At 38.9% G+C, this 21,970-nt stretch overlaps 1 protein-coding gene across 2 annotated transcripts in view; it reads right to left on the minus strand.

The window, feature by feature from the left end:
• The window catches only part of LCORL (ligand dependent nuclear receptor corepressor like), a 109,106-nt gene that overhangs the window by 3,977 nt on the left and 83,159 nt on the right, over nt 1–21,970 (minus strand). For both annotated transcript variants that reach the window (XM_056555364.1, XM_056555371.1), the window contains exons 7-8: nt 8,509–12,491; nt 3,470–3,598 (exon numbers count right to left, since the gene is read on the minus strand). In XM_056555364.1, coding sequence (XP_056411339.1) covers nt 3,504–3,598; nt 8,509–12,491 — 4,078 coding nt within the window. In that variant the 3' untranslated portion in view covers nt 3,470–3,503. The remainder of the gene's footprint in view (nt 1–3,469; nt 3,599–8,508; nt 12,492–21,970) is intronic.

Consider the following 21,970-nt stretch of genomic DNA (forward strand, 5'->3'; position numbering starts at 1 on the left):
AACCCTTATCAGGGAAGGCAAATTAAATCATTAAATCAAGTGCCAAACGGCACAAAAAAGCCAAATAACCCCCAATAAAATTAAACTTTTAATAATGACTACTAAAAGGACATAAGGTTAAAATCTCCTATATTGCCACAGTTAATATATTATCATATAAGTGAAAAGCTGGATTATTAGGCATTGGGTTTATATTCCACCCAAACCATCAGCTCTAGCTGACTACATGTATTTCACAGTATTACATGTTTATTTTCCATAACTACCCAAGCTGCAGTCCTGGGTGTTTCTACTGTGGCAACAATGAAATTGTTAAAACCAATGAACAGACACTGCCCCCTAACTAGTTTCGCTCACTAGGAGCTTCATCAGAGTTAAATGCAGATGACTGTCAAAATGGCGGCCAAACAAACCTTATATACTCTCTGTTAATGATGTCATCCTGAGGGTTGGTCATCAATTGACCAATTCCACCATACCTTATATGCAAGTGCTTTTGTTAACCAATCGGCCCCAGATATATTCATGTATTATAACCAGAGAACTTGTTTATACATAGTCAATGGCAACTCCAATCAGGGTCCGCCACCTCATTCACAGTATCATTGTCACCTACTGATGATGTCAGTATCACCTAGCCAATAGCACTATTAGTCCGTGATACTTACCGTAGCGTCGCTGTGAATTACTTCCGGTTCAGTCTATGTCTGCTTCCGGCGCCTGCGCTTTAGTGTTCCCGTCACTGCATAGTCCTAGAGTCCAAGCGCATGCGTGAACTCTTAAACAAACTGACGGCCGCCGCTGATGTAATATACTGGCGCATGCTCCACTTCTTAATCTCACTACCTATCGGCAAATATCAATAAGTGCGCCTGCGCGCGGGCTCCAGTGATGTTATAAAGGAGCATGCTCATTAGAACAGCTATCAGTTCCTCATATTAGAGATTATTATGGAGGATTACTTATAGATGGAAATTCAAAACAGTTGTCACCATGTCATTATTAATAAACGTACATAAATGTCATACTAAAGAGATCAGTATCTATAAACATACAAACAATCAATGATCAGGTAGTATCTATTAAACTAGTAACACATATATGTATCACAATAGAGGCAGACAAGAGAGAAAACAATCAGCAAATATTAGCCAGCAAGGTAAGCAACAGACAAATGTCCGCAATAAACTAACACCACAACATCATTATATATTTAAAAAAAAAAAACATGATCAAGATACTAACATTCAATAATTCCCAATTGCATGTTCATATATTCATATTTATGGAATAGTTTTATGTCAGCAGACACGACTATTGATCCGCTTTTTAATAAAAGTTATCAATCATCAGTTCTCTGAATTTTTTTTTTTTTTATGTAGGCAAGACTATACAGGAATTCAGAAGAAGGATATGTCAGCACCTTAGCTCTATCCGAAGACATGAGGATACCCCGATTTCGCACCATGTTAACCTTCTTCATGGAGGTGATGTTGAGGTCTTACGTTTCTGGGGAATCAGTCAGATCAAATTGGGAGCACGTAAAGGCAATCTTGATAACCTCCTTTTGAAGGAGGAAGCCCGTTGGATATTCAGATTGAAGAGCCTGAGTCCCAATGGTCTGACTGAAGGTTTCTTTTTCTCAGCCTTCTTGTAATATAATATATATGTGTAGCGGTTAACTAATTCAGTAGTATTAGTATATTTAATATAGGATTCAATGTAGGATCCGATTGATTACATAAAGTTGTGGTTCGATATAAAGGATAATAATGATAAGTACAGTCATAATTGTAGGACATTCTGGCGGCATATTAAGTTTTGGTTAAATTTCACCATTAATTGATTTTTCCATCATATCCGTGTGTCAAAAGTCCAATCGGCACCCCCCCAAAGAGAACTGATGATTGATAACTTTTATTAAAAAGCGGATCAATAGTCGTGTCTGCTGACATAAAACTATTCCATAAATATGAATATATGAATATGCAATTGGGAATTATTGAATGTTAGTATCTTGATCATGTTTTTTTTTTTTAAATATATAATGATGTTGTGGTGTTAGTTTATTGCGGACATTTGTCTGTTGCTTACCTTGCTGGCTAATATTTGCTGATTGTTTTCTCCCTTGTCTGCCTCTATTGTGATACATATATGTGTTACTAGTTTAATAGATACTACCTGATCATTGATTGTTTGTATGTTTATAGATACTGATCTCTTTAGTGTGACATTTATGTACGTTTATTAATAATGACATGGTGACAACTGGATTGAATTTCCATCTATAAGTTATCCTCCATAATAATCTCTAATATGAGGAAATGATAGCTGTTCTAATGAGCATGCTCCTTTATAACATCACTGGAGCCCGCGCGCAGGCGCACTTATTGATATTTGCCGATAGGTAGCGAGATTAAGAAGTGGCGCCTGCGCCAGTATATTACATCAGCGGCGGCCGTCGGTTTGTTTAAGAGTTCACGCATGCGCGTGGACTCTAGGACTATGCAGTGACGGGAACACTAAAGCGCAGACGCCGATAGCGCAAGAAGCAGACATAGACTGAACCGGAAGTAATTCACAGCGACGCTACGGTAAGTATCACGGACTAATAGTGCTATTGGCTAGGTGATACTGACATCCTCAGTAGGTGACAATGATACTGTGAATGAGGTGGCGGACCCTGATTGGAGTTGCCATTGACTATGTATAAACAAGTTCTCTGATTGGTTATAATGCATGAATATATCTGGGGCTGATTGGTTAACAAAAGCACTTGCATATAAGGTATGGTGGAATTGGTCAATTGATGACCAACCCTCAGGATGACATCATTAACAGAGGGTATATAAGGTTTGTTTGGCCGCCATTTTGACAGTCATCTGCATTTACCTCTGATGAAGCTCCTAGTGAGCGAAACTAGTTAGGGGGCAGCGTCTGTTCATTGGTTTTAACAATTTCATTGTTGCCACAGTAGAAACACCCAGGACTGCAGCTTGGGTAGTTATGGAAAATAAACATGTAATACTGTGAAATACATGTAGTCAGCTAGAGCTGATGGTTTGGGTGGAATATAAACCCAATGCCTAATAATCCAGCTTTTCACTTATATGATAATATATTAACTGTGGCAATATAGGAGATTTTAACCTTATGTCCTTTCAGTAGTCATTATTAAAAGTTACATTTTATTGGGGGTTTATTTGGCTTTTTTGATTTAGTCATATGGAGGGTTAGCATAGCAGTGCATGAAAGGGACAGTTTAATCAGAAAACACATTCTTCCATAACAGATACCATACACGATGGACCCAACATTTTTTTTAACAACATAGAATATTGCAACGTAGGTTTTGTGCACAGAAAGAAAATCCTGGCCCTATTATTTTCTCAATTTTGGCTGGTTGCTCACAGATACCTGAAGCCATGGAACAATACACAATCTACAAATTGAGAACAAATTATCTTACCATAATAGCTGTCATTAGGTATAAGCTTTCCCCATTATTTGAGGGGGATGCGAATTGGGGTCAGAGAATAAGTGCCACCTTTACTTGAAAGCCCTCTAATAGCAGGAATTCCAACGGGCTTAATAGGACCTGAAAATGACAGCAGAAATAACAGCAAAAATAACCTGACTTAAGCATTAGGGATTTTTATCTATATATTAAGCCATGCATTTAGAATATGCTATTAGTATTCCTAATAATTCAAAATTGTACTGTAAAACTAAACTGTATTTATCTTGGAGCCATAGTCGCTCTGGGTGCATTTGTACGGCATTATATTCTCCTTTTGAAGCACTGCTCTTAAAGAGGTACTCCGGTGGAAAACTTTTTTTTATTTTTATTTTTTTAAATCAATTGGTGCCAGAAAGAAAAACAGGTTTGTAAATTACTTCTATTAAAAAATCTTAATCCTTCCAGTACTTATTAGCTGCTGAATACTACAGAGGAAATTATTTTCTTTTTGGAACACAGAGCTCTCTGCTAACATCTCTGTCCATTTTAGGATCTGGATATCTCAGAGCAGCATATGTTTTCTATGGGGATTTTTTTCCTACTCTGGACTGTTCTTAAAATGGACAGAGGTGTCAGCAGAGAGCATTGTGTTCCAAAAAGAAAATAATTTCCTCTGTAGTATTGTAGTATTCAGCAGCTAATAAGTACTAGAAGGATTAAGATTTTTAATAGAAGTAATTTACAAATCTGTTTAACTTTCTGGCACCAGTTGATTAAAAAAAAAAAAAAAAAGGTTTCCACCGGAGTACCCCTTTAATACTGCATCTGATGGAATGTGATAAAATAAATCTATTGTCTGAAATTACAGAGAAAAGGTTGCATTTGATTCACAGAAACAGCGCCCCTCTTGTTCTCAATGTCTGGTATTGTAGGCTCTGAAATGTATTTAAAATCATTGGACAAGTTTGACACAGATTCAAAAAACGAGTAGGTTCCACCAATGTTATCTCCTATTAGTGAGCGCTGATAATGTAGCCATGCCTGACTTATCTCAATGTATTTTCAGACAATCTATTTTGTCATTAAAAGGGTATTCTAGTCCCCCCAAAAAATGTAAAAAAATTTGTCAGGGTGATAAAAAAAAAAAAAAAAGCCATTCAATTGCCCTGGATCCCCTGCAGCTGAAGTTTCAACAGGTCCCTGTCCCTTTTGCTCTGCATGACTTCCTGTGATATGTCAAGCCACAGGAACTGCCGAGTCTGCCAGCCCCTGGCTAAGGTTGGTCAATGCTGTGAACCAGAGATTGGCAGAACAAGGTTTCTCTTTGATCTTTGTAGTTAAAGGGATACTCTGGCCCCGAGACATCTTATCTAAGATTTTATTATAATATAAGATGTCTCACCGTGGGGGTCCCGCCGCTGGGGACCCCCGCAATCTTGTATTCACCACCCACCTGTTTGAGCTGCACGCCACTGTGCCAGCTCACAAAGAGCCGGGTGCCGACCACGGGGCCAGAGTATCGTGACGTCACGACTCCGCCCCCCTGTGACGTCACCCCCCGCCCCGCTATGCAAGTCTATGGGAGGGGGCGTAACGGCCGTCACGCCCCCTCCCATAAACTTGCATAGCGGGGGGGGGGGGGGGGGGGGGGTGACGTCACGATACTCCGGCCCCTTGGTTGCCACCCTGCTGTTTGTGAGCTGGCACAAGATTGAGGGGGATCCCCAGCGGCGGGACCCTCACGGTGAGACATCTTATCCCCTAGGGAAGATGTCTCAGGGCCGGAGTACCCCTTTAAAGCTAGACCATAGCTGTGTTTTACAGTCCTAGTGAGGGTACTTGGGCACAGTGGCAGAGGTCATGGGGAGACTTATCAAAACCTGTGTAGAGGACTAGAGGAGTAGTTGCCCACAGCAACTAATCAGATTGATTTTATTTTTCAGAGGCATTTTTTAAAAATTAAAGAAGCAATCTGATGCAACTGGCCAACCTTTACTCTGCACAGGATTTGATAAATCTCCCTCATGTTTTTACAGCATCATAATGGGCGGCAGGTCCTCTGCAACTTTTAGGTTACGGTAAGTACTAATACTATGTCTAATGGATTCACCTTTAGGGTGCGTTCCCACAGGGCGTACACGCAGCGTATTTGACGCTGCGCAAAATTTATGGCAGCAGCGCGAAATACGCTGCGTATTCCTTGCTCACTATACACACAGGGCTTTCCGGCGGCAGCCCTATGTGTGTAGTGAGTTTTGGAGGCGGGGCCGTGTCCGGGGTGTCTGTGACGCTCGGCTCCGCCTCCAAAACTCAACTTGGTTTCATTTTCCTTCAGACTGAGTTGCCTGTGCTCCGTACAGAAGGTGCTGTCATAGCAGGTTGAAGTGTTTAATGTTGAAAAAGTGTTTCTGCCTGTCTTATTTTTGAACAAAGTTAAAAAAAAAAAAAAAGCTACAAAGAATGCCAGACATTACCAGGGTACCAACGGCTCTTTTTTTAATTACAAAATTGTCATACAGAGAGTTCTAAATAGTCTGGCAACAGCTGGAGGCACTACTACTGGAGACACTTGTGTTTCTCCCCCCCCCCCCAAAGCCCTAGAGATTACTTCGGCATTTTGGTTGCTCCTGGTGCTTAATTGCCAAATTTGATCAATAACATAACAACCTGGCGAGTGCAACAGAATTTGCGTGCCCCAAGTTGAAATAACAGAGAACTGTTGCGTCTGTCTGTTAAGACACATGGACCAACCTTCAGACTAAATGCAGCTTTTACCTGTTACCTAGCTGTCTCCCCCTCAGTGTTTTCTATACCTAGGCTATTGTGACTAGGATGGTCACCGCTGCCTGGTCTCAAAGCTTGGGGCTCTCACTTTGCATTCTCCAGTTTATTAGGTAAGCGACAATTTAAGGCGATTTGGCTCATGGAGCAACCCAAATGCTGGAATATTCTCTCTAGTTGGTTGTTAGAAAATACGACGACAGCAGTGGTGTCTCCAGCTGTTGCCATATGGGAAATCTAATACAGCATGACAATACTAGCTTGTCTGGCATGTCCAAATTGTTTACAATCTGTCCAAATATATTGCTCTTCATAATAATGTATTGCTCTTTTTCTAAAAACAATTGTCACACAACCCTGCTTGGTGCTTTAGTTGCTCACTAATTTGGATGACTTAATTCTAAAAGAGGACTTGTTTCTAAATAAGTGGTTCCCCATGCTTGAAAGTCTTTTCACTGTGCTCTGTCTTTTTTTTTAAGACAAGTTGGTCATGGTCTACATTTGCGTTTTTTTTTTCTAACGTTTGCGCAAAAATTTTGAACAATGTTCACTGCATGGGCAACTGCACAGCGTTGCAACCCACAGCCAATTTTTCCCAAAACATCTATTTCAAAAAGGTGCAGAAAAATTGTGCAAAATCACAAAATTGCACCTTTTTACCGTCAAAAATATGACAGAAACAGCTTGATAAATCTTCCCCATAGTGCCACAAAGCGTACTAATGAATCTGGAGAATAGACAGAGTCGCAAGTGAACTTCACTTTCAAGGTCAATGCTTCATGTATTTTCTATGGGCCTTCTGATCCTTGCCAAGCGCTGTGTTCAGCAGCGTCCAGAATGCCCTTAATAGATGAATGAAGCAGTGGTCACAGATGGATTGCCCATCCCCATTCATGTTTTTACTACATTTTGGGGATTGGTGAAGAAGGTCCCAATGGTCTGTGGGTAGGAAATAACTTGCACAGATAGAAAAACCAATTTGAATTGTAATGAAGTCATCTGTATGTATGTATGTATGTGTCCACTGCCTGGAATGTCAATCAAAGGGGTTCTCCCACCAAAAGGCAATGATGGCAAATCGCAAATGCAAAGATGGCTCAGAAAGAAAAGTTCCTGTTACATAAAATTAGATGATCAGGCAATGTGGAGCCCCCTACTTCCCCAATAAATTTGTACATGAGCTTTTGATTATTTATGAGGATCTATATGTATAATCATAATGTTTTTGACACTTGTTGTTGTATCGCATGATCTGAATATATATGAACCTATTAGAGTGAGAGGGCTGAACCACTAATCATTAGAATGTGAAACATGTCTCACCAATCACTGCTCATCTTTGTATATTTAAGTAAGTTTCATTTAACTTTTTGCTATGCTTGATAAAGGCATTGTATGCCCAAATATTGCACTCCTATTATATGGTGCGATAAATTATCATCCCTGATTTGAAAGCCGGACCTTTGGTGTGCTGTGACCTTCTTTGCTTTTGTTGTACTGCTGTGCTGTACAAATGACTAGCCAGCATGCCAAGGCTGGAACAGCCTTGGCATGCTGGCTAGTCACTTGTACAGCACAAAACATGGTTAAGTGCTGGCCTTCCTTTTGGACTTAATGTACTGTACTATATAACTCTGCTAATTCAGAGGCAGAGATGCATGTAAGAGTGACAGCTGCTACATCCTGATAAACTTGGGTCTTCATTCTTAGGACCCCAGAGGAACCCAGTGGTCAGACCCCCGGCAATTAGACAGTTATACACTATCCAATGCATTTAAGAGCCAAGCAATTAGCATTTTTCAATATATGCAAATGAAGAGCATGTGCCCATAGGGTGGAGTCAATCACCACAGGTGCCTTGCATTTCAATCCACTACAGAATACCACACAGAATCAATCAAATGCAAAGGGGAAGGTAAGCAGCTAGAGGGGATGGAAATGCTGGGCACTTGAGGCAATTGCTCAGATCAAAAGCAGACATTTTCTAATCTAAAAGTATACTTGTGAAGGTGCTGGTGCTTTGATGAGTTACCGGTATGTGAAACCATCCAAAATACTCCATTTTATAGTGTACAATGTGTAATGTGTGTATATGCTATTTCAGTTCAGTGTTAAATGCTGAAAGTGTTTTTTGTTGTATCTGATTATTTTTTTTTCTTATTTCCTTGGATACTAAAATTAAGGTTACACATACTTCTATTTATGAGAAAAAGAGTTCACAAAATATTTTCATAGCATAATAAATTTGAATAATTTAACGTTCTTACCTAATGGGAACTTCGGGCATTCACTTTGCATCTTTCCTACTTTTGAAATCTGTGGCTTAGATCTCTTTGTGTTCGCTTCTAAGTACAAAGTCATTTTAGACAGCTGATTCTGTCTTTCAAGTATCAATGATTTGGAATGGCTATTATAAGGTGCATCTGATCCTTTGGCATTCCGTAGGCACATTCCAAAGTTGTAGTTTTTACTGGCAGCGTTTTTGATTCTACTAAAAGTACACGTAGATCTGGAGAAAGTCTTGTTCACACGAAGACAATACTTTGTGGTAAAACCCCTTTTCAATTTCCATTCTGGCTTAAATGTGGATTTGCCCCCTGCAATAGTATTGGGAGAACAAGGCCCTCTGTAGGCATTGGATGTTTGACTTTCAACATTATGAAGTTTTGTAAGAAAAACTTTACAATCTTGAATGTTTTGCTCGCTGCTACAACACATATATATGGTTTTTGGTTTTGATTTAGACTTATGTTGCACTAACATTTTTTGTTTTTTAGAATGTATTATGCTTCTAGGTATAGCAGCAGCTCCTTGGTTAACAGCACTTCTCAAATAAATATTAGTCGATTGGGCACTCTCTTTGGCTGGTGGTTTGGAATTGGTAGATGTTTTTTCTGCAGAAGCTTTGGTCACATCTACATGGTTTTCCGGACATGCAAATTTTATACAGACATCTGTATTCTCATCAATCATGTTTTTCAAATTGTTTGGATTCTCACTTCCTTTACTGATTTTTGAAACATAGAGGAGCTGAGTTAATGCTTCTGATGGAGTGGACTGAGCACATTGTTTAAAGTGTTTTTTAGAACTGCATGAATTAATGCTGGGCTTCTTTGCTTTTGTTCTAGGTCCCTTGCTATTAATTTTATGAAGAGGGCTTCGAGCATTAGCTTTTCTCACTATTGAAAGGGATTGTGTTTCTGTTGTTTGCATAAACCAGGCAGCAAGGTCGCCCATGTCACATTTCTTCTGAAACAGCATCTGAACAGGCGACCTCGTTTCTGAGCTGCAAAATTTCAAGGTTGACAAAGATTGTGCTTCATTATCTATTTCCCCATTGTTCTTGCCAAGCCATGTATTTGCTATTTGTTCGTACTTATTTTCTAAATCTTTTAATAAAGACTCTTTGGAAGTGGATACAGACCACCACTTAAGGACAGTATTGGGCTGAAAATCAATGTTCTTCGTACGATTTTCATCTTTGTTGTCAGTGCATTTTCTTTCTTTTAAAGGTAAAGGTAGTTTGTATTGCTGCTTAAAACTTCTTAATTTCCTTCTGTAAACTCTACATTTGCTACGATGAGACTTTTTTGATTTATGACATAAGGCACTCCTAACAGAAAAAGTAGATGATGGAAAAGAATGTAAAGATGTCGACAGGGGCTTTCTAGTTCTAGCTTTTTGGTTTGAGCATTTTAGTTTCCTAGTCAACAGAGACCCCCTAGTCAACTTCCTTTTCATTATTGTCTTTTGGTTGTGGTCTTTTCCTGCTCTATCACTAGCTTTATTTTTATTGTACTTTGTATAAGCTCCTTTGGAAGGTGATGGAAGGGCTCGCCCTCCTTTTTGTGAAAAAGATCCATAGGTCCTACACATACCTGTGACATTAGAAAGTTTTCTCAGCTTCTTAAGACGTTTGGAAATTCTTTGGAAATTCTCAGATTCAAGTATGTGTAGATTCCTTGTAGAAGATCTCAAGAACCTTTCTACTTTTTTAATTCTCATCTGGATTCCTGACCCTTTATTTTGAACATAAGCTTTGGCAAACTGTGACTTGCCCAATTTGTTATAAGAGGGCTTTTTATTTTTGGCTGTTTTAGTGGAAGAGATGGCAATGTTACTTCCTGCTTTAGCAAACACCTTCTGTGAATACTCTTCATACTGATGTTCAGCAGATGTTTCTATGTTCTTGGAAACCTGACCTGCACATTGTTTGCGTCTTGAAGTTCTACTTTTAAAATGACTTTGGTCAGAGCAATACAACACTTTTTCGGGGCTATTTTGTACACTGACTTTACTTTTGCTGTCAGGAGTTGAAGCAAGACTTGTCTTTACCACACTGTCAGAAACCTTGACATCATCTTTGTGTTTATTAACTGGAGTATATTCAGAGCTTAAAGTGTATTTCACTCCATCTTCACTTTCAACCTTAGATACAAACATGAGCTTTATTGGGCTAAAGTATACATTATCTGACGTGGTTGCTGTAACTGCATTACTTACATGAGTGTTTTCAACATTTGCACAGATTTTTTGCGCTACCAATGTTGAATTTAGGCAGTTGCTTTGCTTCACAATGTTCAGTGTTTCCAGTGGCACATTTAACCCATAAGAACTAGATTTAACATTACTGTTGCATAGATCTGTGTTATTTAAATGACATATTTCCCTACCATTTATTGTACTGTTACCTGACAGTTTGGAATCTTCTAGACGCTCTACTACTACTTTTAAATGAGTATTTCTATTTTTTTCAGTAGTATTTCTAAAATTGACATTAAAGTTCTTTAGAATCCCTGAGTTTTTTTGGATTGTACATTTGCAAAATAAAATATTATTATTTTGGAAAGAACTCAGTCCATGGGCCACGTCACATAATTTACATTTTCCGAGTATGTTTCTGGAATTTCTTTTGGGTGGAATAGAACTTTCGGTGGGTACATCTTGAACAATGTGTCTCTTATTGCCCCTCTGTTTCTCATCTACAATCCTTTGTGGTGCAGCACATTTTAAATTAGTAAGTAAACAAACTTGACTACTTTTGATACAATTCACAGTTTCAGAAGGTATTTTCAGTGTATCATGAGGTAGATCTGTTATCTTTTCCTGAACGTCACTCTTTGTTTCAGCGCGTTCACAATCTTTTAGGACTAAAGCATCAGGAGCGTGTCCTACTGAAACTCTGATTACGTCACCTATGGAATTTGGTGAATTTTTCACAAAATTATTTTTTTCCTTAGGAAAAGTATCCTTGAGATGACCAAGTTCCCTTTCAAAGTCCACTGTCTGACTTTCAGAAAAAGAGCTATCAAATATCGACATGTTTTCATTATTTCTGTGAATCCCTATTTGGACTTTTTTTTTCAAGCAATTTTCTTTTTGGTTGACCAACTCAGAAAAACTATTTGATTCAGAATTAAGAAAGTGCTTTATCAAACTTCCAAAATGTACACAGCTAGATGTGGATGAGTCAAGAGAGTGTTCTTGTGCATCCTTTCTATTAGGCTCCAGTCTTCCTTGCTTATTATTTGTACATAAGTCTTTAAATGTCACATTTTTCATTACATTCATATCAATTCCATCTGATACATCAGCCTTTGTTTGGCAGCATTTGCTTGTCATTTCAAGTCGACACTCTGGTTGAGCACATCTACATTTTAAATCATGTTTTATTATGGTCCTTTTCAAATCGGATACAGTTCTTTGTACTTTTATCTTTGATAGAGATGAAGAAAAGGGTAATTTGCATTCACTTGTTGAATTGTGGGTAATTAAACAGTCATAACATACAGCTTTTTTCTTTTTTGAACGTGTATTTATGCAGTGTAAAAGTTGATTGGTTAAATGAACACCTTGCTTTTTATTTTGGTTCAATTTTATAGTTCCTACATTCAAGTTAGGCCATGTAAATCGTAAGTCTTTTAGACGAACAGTAAGGTATGGTAAATTCATTTGTCGTGTTTTCTTATTTATCTTGATGCTCTTTGTACATTTATGCTTTGTACATATGTGACAAGTATCAGGTGAGTTATCTGGACTTCTTAATACATGATCTGCCGACTTACTTTGTGCACTTCTGTGACAAGTTTGTGAACAGTATTCTTGTTCAGTTTTTAAGAATTTCAGCATACTTATTAATAGTTGTTGGTGGTATAAGCACCATGAAGCTAAGACTTTAAATAAAGCTGTGTTTTCCTTATGTAGCTTTCTTGTTCTTTTCATCTTTCTTAAAAAGTAGCCATTCATGACACTGTAAAAAAAGAATGGTGAAAATAATTCTTAGTAAAAACAACATTTTTGGACTATTTACTAAGCATACAACTGTTTATTCCTTCTGTACAATGGAAGATTCATAATACTACATACATTCATGTTAATAGGGGCAGACACTGCTAAAAAACATGAAAACTTCATGACTGTATTTTAGAATTCAGTTGTTCCACTAGTACCATGTAAATTGCTGGCCTCCATAATTGTGTTTCAAAACAATATAAGATGTTATTACCCCTGAAATGTTATTCCATAGTAACATAGTAAATTTCACCCAAAGACAAAACAATTACGACAAAGTTGACAGTTCAGTGACATTTCTATTACACTTTTACTATAATTCATCATATTTGTAATTTGTATAAGGAAAGATAATGTAGTTGTAAAAACCGACCATAGTGACAAAGTGAAGACGGAATGTTAGTAATGTTAATAAATGTATTAAGAAGGAAAAAACTAAATATTGCATTGACATAAGTATTTAAACCCTTTACTGGGGATGAAGCTTTAGTCTCCTTGCAGATAATGTCACAAAGGTTTGAACACCTAGATTTGTATTTTTTCAGGATTTTTCTCCTTTGCAGATCCTCACAAGGGAACACAGGGAAAGTCAGTGGACAGCCATTTTCAGGTCTCTCAAGATATATTCAATTTGTCTGGGTCCCTCAGTTTTTTCTAAGCCATCACTGGGTTTTCTTGGCTATGTACTTAGAGTCATTGGCCCACATTTTTCAAACTGTGTACAAGAACAACTGGAGTGTTTTTTTTTCCCCAAACAACCAACCACAACTCAGCATTCCTTTCTTAACAAGCTCTGGTAAAGTGACAGCTGAGCTGTGATTGATGGTTGTTTGAAAATCCCTCCAGTTGTACTCTCACACAGTTTGATTAATCTGGGCCATTGTCTTGTTGGACGGTGAACCTTTGGCCCATTCTAAGATCCAGAACACTCTGGATAAGGTTTTCATTAATAATAGGTTGTTACTTTGCTCCATTTAGCTTTCCCCCAACCTGGACCAGTTTCCCCCTGACCCAGTAAAAAACACCCCAGAGAATGATACTTTCACCACCATGCTTAGCTACAGGGATGAAATTAGGCCAGTGAGCAGTGGCTGGTTTCCTCCAGACATGACGCTTAGAATTAAGGACAACTTCAATTTTAGTTTCATAAGACCAGGGAATCTAGTTTCTAACTAGAGATGAGCGAAGTTACAGTGATTCGATTCGTCACGAACTTCGCAGCTTGGTGGTTGCTGACTTTAGCCTGCATAAATTAGTTCAGTTTCATGTGGATAAAGTCCAAGGAGACTCTCCTAGGACTGTATCCATCTTTTCCAGCCCATCGGAGCACCTGAAAGCTGAACTAATTTATGCAGGCTAAAGTCGGCAACTGTCGAGCCGAGAAGTTTGTGACGAATCAAATCACTGTAACTTCGCTCATCTCTATTTCTAACCATCTGAAAGTCCTTTAGGTGCTTTCTTTTGAAAATTTCAGGCAGGCTTTCATGTGTCTTTTAGTAAAGAATGAAATATTTCTGGTCACTCCAAATTGGTGGAGTGCTGTAGGTATGACCTTCTAGACGTTTTTCTCATCGGCACACAGGATCTCTGAATCTCAGAGAACCAACACGGCCTTTCTCCTCTGATTGCCTAAAGCTGACTGTTCCACCAAACTAAGTAGAGTCCTGGTTGTCTCAAACTTCTTTTATTTAAAAATTATGGATGTCACTGTGCTATTGTGAACTTTCAGGGCAACAAAATCTTTTTTTTGTACCCTTCCACAAATCTGTACCTCAACACAATCCTCTCTCTCTACAGGCAGTACTTTATGTCTCATGGCTCGTTTTTTTCTCAGAAATACATTGTCAGTGAGACCTTATATAGACAGGGCTGGGTCTTTCCAGATCACGTCTAAGCAACTGAGTAACTGCAGGAAAGGTGTAGAAACATCTAAAAACATTATCGAGAGAAATGAGAGGCCTCGAAAGCTAATGGGTCTGAATATGTATTTTGATGTGTAATCTTAATTTTTAATAAATTTGCTAAAAATTGTAAAACTCTATTTTCACATTTTCATTATGGGGTATTGAGTGCAGAATGATGGGCGAAAAATATATATATTTTTTATAACAGCACACATCAAAACAGAATATAAAAAAAGTGAAATGGTATGAAACTTTTAGTAAATGCAAAGTAAAAGTGTCTGAGGTAAAAAAATAAAAAAAAACCTTGACAAAATTATAGATGTACTATGGTGGTAGTGGTGGGGGGTATACAAATAATCCATAAATGACTTGTGAAACAGTAATGATAAAGATCTGCACTGACTGGACAAAAAGGGCTACTTAAAAAAAAATAAGCACATATTTAACCGGCCATTCACTTTAGATGAACCATGGCAGAACTATTTAATTTGCTTGGAAGTTTATTTTCCTGTGACACATTGTACTATGTTAGTGATAAATGTCATTCTTCAGCTATCATTTGTGAAAAACTTCAGACTTTGGCAAACATTTTGAAAAGTTAGCATGTTTCTGAATTTGACATTCTCTGCTTTTAAGAAAAATAACAATTCCACATAAATTAGCTAATAATTCACAATTAACATATGTCTATGTTATATTGGCATCGTTTGGTAAATGTCCTACTTTTTAGGACGTCAGAGGGATTAGAAGCTAACAAAGTAAGTTTTTAAAAGGGACTAGTTCATTTCTTAAAGGGGTATTCCAGGCCAAAACTTTTTTTTATATATCAACTGGCTCCGGAAAAGTAAACAGACTTGTAAATAACTTCTATTAAAAAATCGTAATCCTTCCAATAGTTACTAGCTTCTGAAGTTGTGTTGTTATCTTCTGTCTAACTGCTCTCTGATGACTCACGTCCCGGGAGCTGTGCAGTTCCTATGGGGATATTCTCCCAGCTCCTGGGACGTGACATCATCATTGAGCAGTTAGACAGAAAACTTCAGAAGCTAATAACTATTGGAAGGATTGAGATTTTTTAATAGAAGTAATTTACAAATCTGTTTAACTTTCCGGAGCCAGTTGATATATAAAAAAAAGTTTTTGCCTGGAATACCCCTTTAAGTGGATTTTAGAGGCATCGATGCTAAAAAAAACAAAAAACAACAGGATTTAGAAACTTTGTTAACTTTTAAGTCGGTTCACCAGAATTAAGTCAAAGCGGAGATGAAATTTAAAAATTCCAACTTTCTTGCACATTTTCCATTTGTATAATTTTTGCTGCAGAGAAGAGGAGCTGTATTTTCTATTATTACTATTATGGGGTACATATGATCTTTTGATCATTTTTATTCATTTTGGGGAGGCAAGATGAGAATAATAGTATTGTTTTTTTTTTTTTGTTTAAAATGGTATTTACCATAAGGTATAAATGGCATGTTATTTTTATGCTACGGGCTGGTATGATTATGGTAATACCCAATTTACAAACTTTGTTTTTTTTGGCCAACAGAGTTGTGTGTGGGTTTATTTCTTTGGAAGATGAGCTGTACTTTTTATTGGTACCATTGTTGCAATACACGCTACCTTTTGATCATTTTTATTCTACTTTTTTAGAGGCAGGGTGACCAACATTAGCAATTTATAGCAAGGCAATACTTACTATGTAATTATTATTTTTTTTTTTTGTATTAATAAAAGGCTTTATTGGGAAAGGGGCTATTTTTTTATTTCCACTTTCTTTATTGGATAAACATATTTTTTTATTTTATTTGTCCCCTTAGGGTTCTTGAAGATGAGATCTTCTGATTATCTTCTGGCTCTCCTCTCTCCTAGGACTGTATCCATCTTTTCCAGACCACTGGAGCATCTGAAAGCTGAACTAATTTATGCAGGCTACTCAGCAACTGCCGAGCCGAGAAGTTCGTGACAAATCGAATCACTGTAACTTCGCTCATCTCTACTGGCAACCTCACAGTTGTCGGTTGTATGGCAACCACATCCAATTTCCCTGTCAGCAGTGATACAGTACATACATAAAATTTGGAAATTTACTGTGTAAGCTTCTGGGGAAAAAGTCAGTCACATTGAGCAGAATACAGTGAACCCCGACCTACGATGGCCCCGACATACGATAATTTCAACATGCGATGGCAGCATCAACATACAATGCTTTTGAATGTCGAAGCCATCGCATAAACAGCTATCCGGCAGCGCTGACAGTACAGCTACAGTGGGGCAAAAAAGTATTTAGTCAGCCATCAATTGTGAAAGTTCTCCCACTTAAAAAGATGAGAGACCCCTGTAATTTTCATCATAGGTATACCTCAACTATGAGAGATATAATGAGAAAAATAAAATCACATTGTCTGATTTTATAAGAATTTATTTGAAAACTATGGTGGAAAATAAGTATTTGGCCAATAACAAAAGTTCATCTCAATACTTTGTTATTTACCCTTTGTTGGCAATGACAGAGGTCAAACATTTTCTGTAAGTCTTCACAAGGTTTTCACACACTGTTGCTGGAATTTTGGCCCATTCCTCCATGCAGATCTCCACTAGGAGTAGTGATGTTTTGGGCCTGTCACTGGGCAACACGCTGGACTTTCAACTCCCTCCAAAAATGTTCTATGGGGTTGAGATCTGGAGACTGACTAGGCCACTCCCGGACCTTGAAATGCTCCTTACAAAGCCACTTCTTTGTTGCCCGAGCAGTGTGTTTGGGATCATTGTCATGCTGAAAGACCAGCCACGTTTCACCTTCAATGCCCTTGCTGATGGAAGGAGGTTTTCACTCAAAATCTCACGATACATTGCCCCATTCATTCTTTCCTTTACACGGATCAGTCATCCTGGCCCCTTGGCAGAAAAACAGCCCCAAAGCATGATGTTTCCACCCGTTGCTTCACAGTAGGTAAAATAATTCATACACAGTGGGGTAAAAAAAAGTATGTTGTCAGCCACCAACTCAGCATTCTTTCTCCTCCAAAAACAATGAGTTGAGCTTTAACCAAAAAGTTCTACTTTGGTTTCATCTGACCATATGACATTCTCCCAATCCTCTTCTGGATCATCCAAATGCTCTCTAGCAAACTTATGACGGGCCCGAACATGCACTGGCTTAAGCAGGGGGACATGTCTGGCACTGCATGATTTGAGTCCCTGGCGGTCTAGTGTGTTTCTGATGGTAGGCTTTGTTACTTTGGTCCCAGTTCTCTGCAGGTCATTCACTAGGTCCCCCCCCCCATGTGGTTCTGGGATTTTTGCTCACCGTTCTTGTGATCATTTTGACACCATGGGGTTAGATCTTGCATGGAGCCCCAGATCGAGGGAGATTATCAGTGGTCTTGTATGTCTTCCATTTTATAATAATTGCTCCCACAGTTTATTTCTTCACACCAAGCTGATTGCCTATTGCAGATTCCATCTTCCCAGCCTGGTGGAGGTCTACAATTTTGTTTATGGTGTCCTTCGATAGCTCTTTGGTCTTGGCCATAGTGGAGTTTGGAGTGTGACTTTTTGAGGTTGTGGACAGGTGTCTTTTATACTGATAAGTTCAAACAAGTGCCATTAATACAGGTAACGAGTGGAGGACAGAGGAAACTCTTAAGAAGAAGTTACAGGTCTGTGAAAGCCAGAAATGTTGCTTGTTTGTAGGTGACCAAATACTTATTTTTCCACCATAATTTGCAAATAAATTCTTTAAAAATCAGACAATGTGATTTTATGGATTTTTTTCTCATTATGTCTCTCATAGTTGAGGTATAACTATGATGAAAATTACAGGCCTTCTCATCTTTTTAAGTGGGAGAACTTGCACAATTGGTGGCTGACAATACTTTTTTTGCCCCACTGTATATGATTTAACCTAAAAACTACATTAAACTACTTTAAATTATGTATGTGGTATATGCACCAGATTTTTAACAACTTTGTTTCTTGAAAAAACACCTTTATAGAGGACCTGTTGTAAAACCATATTTTCTAAACTAACTCAGATTATATTCCCTAACTACTCCTAACACCCCTCATGTTCTTAAAAAAAATTCTGAGTTTAGAAAAGCTCTGTATCATACCTTACCCCTTGCTCACATTGTGTGGGCTCCTGGCAGGAGAAATTGGGCATTCCCCCTGAAGACGCAACATCACTGAAGCCTGAGAGAGCTGTGCCTTACCATGCCCTGCACGCACTTCCCGAGTTTGGTGTCCTGCCAGGCCAGTGGCCGTTTTTTTCAATCACATTAAAAACATAAAAGTTTGAGAATTTTGACAGCAATTAAATAGCAAAGTGTCTTGGAACAATATATTAAGAGTTTAGTTTGGTGACAGGTACTCTTTAACCCCTTTACAACCAAGCATGTAAATTTACATCCTGGTGCAGAGGTACTTAGTGCACCAGTATGTACATTTACGTCCTGTACATACAATTCTCGGATCATGCGCGGCTGGTCCCGGCTGCTGATCACAGCCAGGGCCCCGCCGGTAATGGCAGACATCTGCAATCGTGCGGATGTGTGCCATTAACCCCTCAGATGCCGTGATCAATACAGATCACGGCATCTGCGGGAGTGCGGTTAGAAATACGGATGATCGGATCGCCCACAGCGATCCGATCATCCAGAATGGCGCACGGAGCACCCCTCACCTGCCTCTGGTGCCTTCCACGGGTCTTCTGCTCTGGTCTGAGATCGAGCAGACCAGAAAAGAAGATGACGACTGATAACACTGATCAGTGCTATGCCCAATGGGGACTTTTAAAGTGTACAAGTATAAAAAAAAATAAAAATAAAAAAAAAACAGTAAAAAAAATAGAAAAAATCCCTTCCCTCAATAAAAATTTAAAATGGCCTTTTTTCCCCATTTTACCCCCATTAAGTGTTAAAAAAAACTATGAATACACATATTTGGTATCGCCATGTGCGTAAATGTTTGAACTATTAAAAACACATCATTTTTACCGTACAATGTATGGCGTGATAAAAAAACCTTCCAAAATTTGATAAATTGCGGTTTTCTTTTTAATTTCCCCACACAAATAGTATTTTTTTGGTTGCTCCATACATTTTATGGTAAAATGAGTGATGTCATTACGCAGGACAACTGGTCGCATAAAAAACAAGCCCTCATACTAGTCTGTTACAGTTTTTAGAAGATGAGGAGGAAAAAATTTAAATGTAAAATTTAAATTGGCCTGGTCCTTAATAGGGTAGCTCCCACCATCCTTTTTTTTTTTTCCCTCTGTCCCTGCCTATTTCTCATCTATCCCTAACCCCCTCCCTGCCTTAAAATTTTTTTTTTACTATATAAAAAATGCAGTTTTGTCTGCCTGGTAGTGTGCTCACTACCAGGCAGACTTCCCCAACAGGCACCACGTCGCTGAAGCCTGCTGGGGCCGACACCTCCGCCCTTAGTTCATCAACACAGGGTGCCTCCAGCTGTTTCACCACTACAACTCCCAGCTTGCCCTGACATTTATTGGCTGTCAGGGCATGCTGGGAGTTGTAGTGGGGGAAAAACTGGAGGCACCCTGTGTTAAAAACAATACATGGCCGCGGCGCAACCGGAAACCCCCCCCCCCCCCCGAAACCCCGCTACCCGAACCCTGCCGCGCAACCCGCTCCTATCTCCTCCCCCCCCAGACATACCAGGACAGTTCAGCGACGGGGCCGGCGTGAGAAGTAAGTGCAGGACAGCAGCGACGGGATGGCGGGGCCGGCGTGCGATGCCAGGGAGCCAATGTGCACTTCTTCTGTTCTCAGCAGGCAGGGAGCGAGCGCAGGATGAATGAATTAGGACCGATGCCCAGCCGGCATCAGTCCGAATTCAGGCGTGACGTCACGCCAGCCTGCAGCCGGCCACTAGGAGGGTGACCCCTAGTGGCCGGTTTTCAAACATAAAATACGCACTGTTAATAAAAAAAATAATAATTAAACTATATTAGAGATATGTTGTAGTACATAAGTACTACAACATATCAAAAATTAAAGTTGGTGACAGTGCCCATTTAAGGTGAAAATGGGCTTGGTCCTTAAGGGGTTAATTCAAACTCATGTAAATATGTTCTAGTTAAAATTTTTATGAGCAGAAAATAATTGTGTAAAGATATCAGAGGTTACAGACACACAAAAGTTATTTTTAAATTGTGTTTGGGAGTAGTCAGCTGTGTATTAAAATGTTCTACCTTATAAGTAATAGCTATTTAATGTTGACACATGATGGTCACTGGTCAACTGGTTTCATGAAAGGAAAGTAAAATTATACAGAACTTGCTTTGGTTATTTGGGTTCTGAGAGTTGTTGGTTACATATTGGGCAAAGGAGCCTAAAAACGTTGCATGCAACAGTTTCTGTCCAGCAAAAAACAGCACCATGCCCTATTTTTGCCAATGGGGCAACAGCTAGGACATCGAGTGCAAAAGATGCAGCTCGTTGCATTTCAGTTGAGATGGCTCTGGATCACTGAATGTGTATGTGCAGGCCTTAAGCTTAGTAGAAAAGACTTATGTGACAAGACTAAGTTTTCATATCAAATTAAACAAAAACTATATTGTCCTAAAAATTTTAGAATGGCACATACAGTGCTTTGCTGTTTACACAACTGGGGGAGCCTGGTCTGAGGTTTGTATTTGTTGCGAGTCAGTACATTTTTACAGTCCAGTCTGGTGTAAGGTCTGTTAGTTTAGGGGTCTGAGGTTTGTATTTTTTTTAAGGGTTGAGGTCTGGGGGATTTGTATTCTGCAGGCCTGACATCTCAATTTTGTGTGTTGCTAAAGACACTGTAGATGACTATTATAGACTATGCAAGTGTACCTGCCATTAACAAAAATGTTTTATATAATGTAGAAAATAACATTATATGAATATGTGTAATACACATTGGTTAAAAAAAAAATGTGTATATTTTTGTCCCTGCAGCTATTGTCTGTGTGTCTCTGTGTGGGTTGACAAGCAGGGCTCTGTGCAGTGAGACTCTGTAACATGCCCCCGGCTCACATAGAAGGATGGTTGACAATTTGGGAGCCTGTACAGAGCCCTGATTGTCCTATCCTCATTTCCTGTATTTAGACTCCTCACATAAACACACAGGCAATAGCTGCAGAGACAGCCTTTTTTCACCCCAAACTATACACATTTTATAACCAATGTACAGTGATCCCTCAACTTACAATGGCCTCAACATACAATAGTTTCAACATACAATGGTCTATCTGGACCATTGTAACTTGAAACCAGACTCAACATACAATACTACAGATAGTCCAGATCTGCGAAACGTGTCAATGGCTGGAAGAACTGTCCAATCAGAATGGGCATTTACTGTTGTCTGCTAGCGCCCCCTACAGTACAGGGAGGTATTACATGTTCTGTTCTCTTAACCTGTACCAGGGTTATCTGCTCCTTTGGACACCAGGTTGGGGGCGGCTCAATTACTTTTTTTAGGACACTGTGTACTGTACAGGACCCTGAAGAAGCTCCTGTCCTCTACATAAACAGTG

Source organism: Hyla sarda, chromosome 1 (genome assembly GCF_029499605.1).
Source record: "Hyla sarda isolate aHylSar1 chromosome 1, aHylSar1.hap1, whole genome shotgun sequence".
Classification (NCBI taxonomy): domain Eukaryota; kingdom Metazoa; phylum Chordata; class Amphibia; order Anura; family Hylidae; genus Hyla; species Hyla sarda.